The following is a 1,712-nucleotide window of genomic DNA, read 5'->3' as shown; positions in this document are numbered from 1 at the left end:
TTAATTAGTCCCTTGAGAATCCTATATATCGATGGCTCTATCGGGGAAGTTAATTGGTCATGTAGAGATCAGTAAGACCGGGGATGTCTTTCATGATCTCTTTAGGCACAAGCCACATGAGATGGTTGCCATAGCCCCTGAAAAGGTTCATGACTGTGAGCTCCATGAGGGTGAGAGAGGGGTCGTTGGATCTGTCATCTCTTGGCACTACACTCATGGTATGTATGTATATATATTATTACTTGTCACTAGACGATCTTACGCAAAACAAAGAAACAAAATACTTGTGTGTATATATAAACACCCTAATTAAAGAGAAACTTTAAATTTATAGTACGTAACACTTTCAGCTAAAAATCAGAAAAATGAATATTTTATTTGTTTTACATTAATAATTGTTTTATTTAAATCACAAGTCCGGCCAAAATACAGTATATTGTTTTGCATGTAGTATATGGTATTTATTGATTACTATACCTTATTGGATAAACAAAGCCTTAATATTTTATATTTCATTACGTGCGTACGTACCCATGGAAATACTGAAGAGGGAAAGAAGAAAGTATCGAAACAGATAATAGAAGCGGTGAACGAGGAAAACCACATGATTGTGTTCAAGGTAATCGGGGGCGATCTAGTGGAAGAGCTATACAAGAGCTTCACGATCATCTTGCACGTTGAGCAAAAGGGTGAGGTGCAGGTGGCTACATGGACCTTTGAGTTCGTGAAACCGAATACAAGTGTGCCCTATCCAACTTCTTTGATGGACTACCTTTGCAATCTTGTCAAGGACTTGGATGCCCATGGCAAATAATAAAGCACCTCCGATCCTATCAACGATCGAGTTCGATCAATTCGATCTTTACAAAAAAGGAATTTGATCGAGGGAATTGAAGCTAGCTAGCTAGTATTGCGTATGTAATGTTGTGTTTAATTTCTTTCGAGTGAGAATAATTTGAAGATTGCATTGTGACGTATGTAGCAGTCTTTACTCTTTATTTTTAAGAATAAATTAAGCTGGATGTGTATGTTCGTTTTTATTGTCTATATATATGTTGTGTAATATATTACTCGTTATATGTGTTATTAATTCCTCTCATTTCGATCATTCGCCACCTAGCTACATATATACGGAGTAATTAATTTTTATTGTTAATTTGTTATTATATCATTATTATTCGATTTTGCTTCCGATATCCGACGACCCTCTACGATTTCTCATTTTGTGTGCGTGTGCGTTTTGAATCGGTACGTGCCCTTGTTGTATGTTATTCACAAACATTAATCAGAATTACAATTATACTCCAAATCGAAGGGTATAGATATCTCTGCAACTGCCTTAATAGCGCAGTGGCATCCCTGTGTTGCAATGAAGGTTTGAGCCCTGGGAGACCAAGGTTCGAATCCGAGCAATCAAAGGTTTTTCCCCAATTTAGCGTCGTGCCTTCTATAGTGGTTAAATTGGTGTGGTTTTCCCTCCCTTATGGTTCCCTGACTCGTGGATCGGTCGCTAGTGACTACCTGCCCAATTAGATGTAATGGCTAGCCGTCCCGTGACATGAATGTTAAAAAAATATATATCTCTATTAACTGTCCAGACATTATTTATTGAGATTTTTATAACTAGTTCGCATTTGGTAAAGGAGTGTATATCTAATGAAGTCATAGTGTTCCCTTTTCTAATAAGTTTAAATTTGTGATTTTTTTTTTTA

The 1,712-nt window shown here is 36.6% G+C and overlaps 1 protein-coding gene across 1 annotated transcript; it reads left to right on the top strand.

The window, feature by feature from the left end:
• On the top strand, positions 1-814 carry LOC122597385 (kirola-like). Its single transcript, XM_043769984.1, has 2 exons — positions 1-218; positions 549-814. Exons 1-2 carry the CDS (start codon positions 32-34, stop codon positions 812-814), a joined length of 453 nt encoding a protein of 150 aa, XP_043625919.1. The 5' UTR covers positions 1-31.
• The last annotated feature ends 898 nt before the right edge of the window (positions 815-1,712 follow it).

This window comes from Erigeron canadensis, chromosome 4 (assembly GCF_010389155.1).
Source record: "Erigeron canadensis isolate Cc75 chromosome 4, C_canadensis_v1, whole genome shotgun sequence".
Lineage (NCBI taxonomy): Eukaryota > Viridiplantae > Streptophyta > Magnoliopsida > Asterales > Asteraceae > Erigeron > Erigeron canadensis.
Note: the sequence above shows the minus strand (reverse complement) of the source record. Positions and strands in the feature narration are given on the sequence as shown.

Bases quoted from the DNA above. Each gene is read 5' to 3' on its own strand.
- LOC122597385 (XM_043769984.1), top strand. From the start codon at position 32: ATGGCTCTATCGGGGAAGTTAATTGGTCATGTAGAGATCAGTAAGACC. The intron at 219-548 runs GTATGTATGTAT...GAAATACTGAAG, and splicing joins CTCTTGGCACTACACTCATG to AGGGAAAGAAGAAAGTATCG.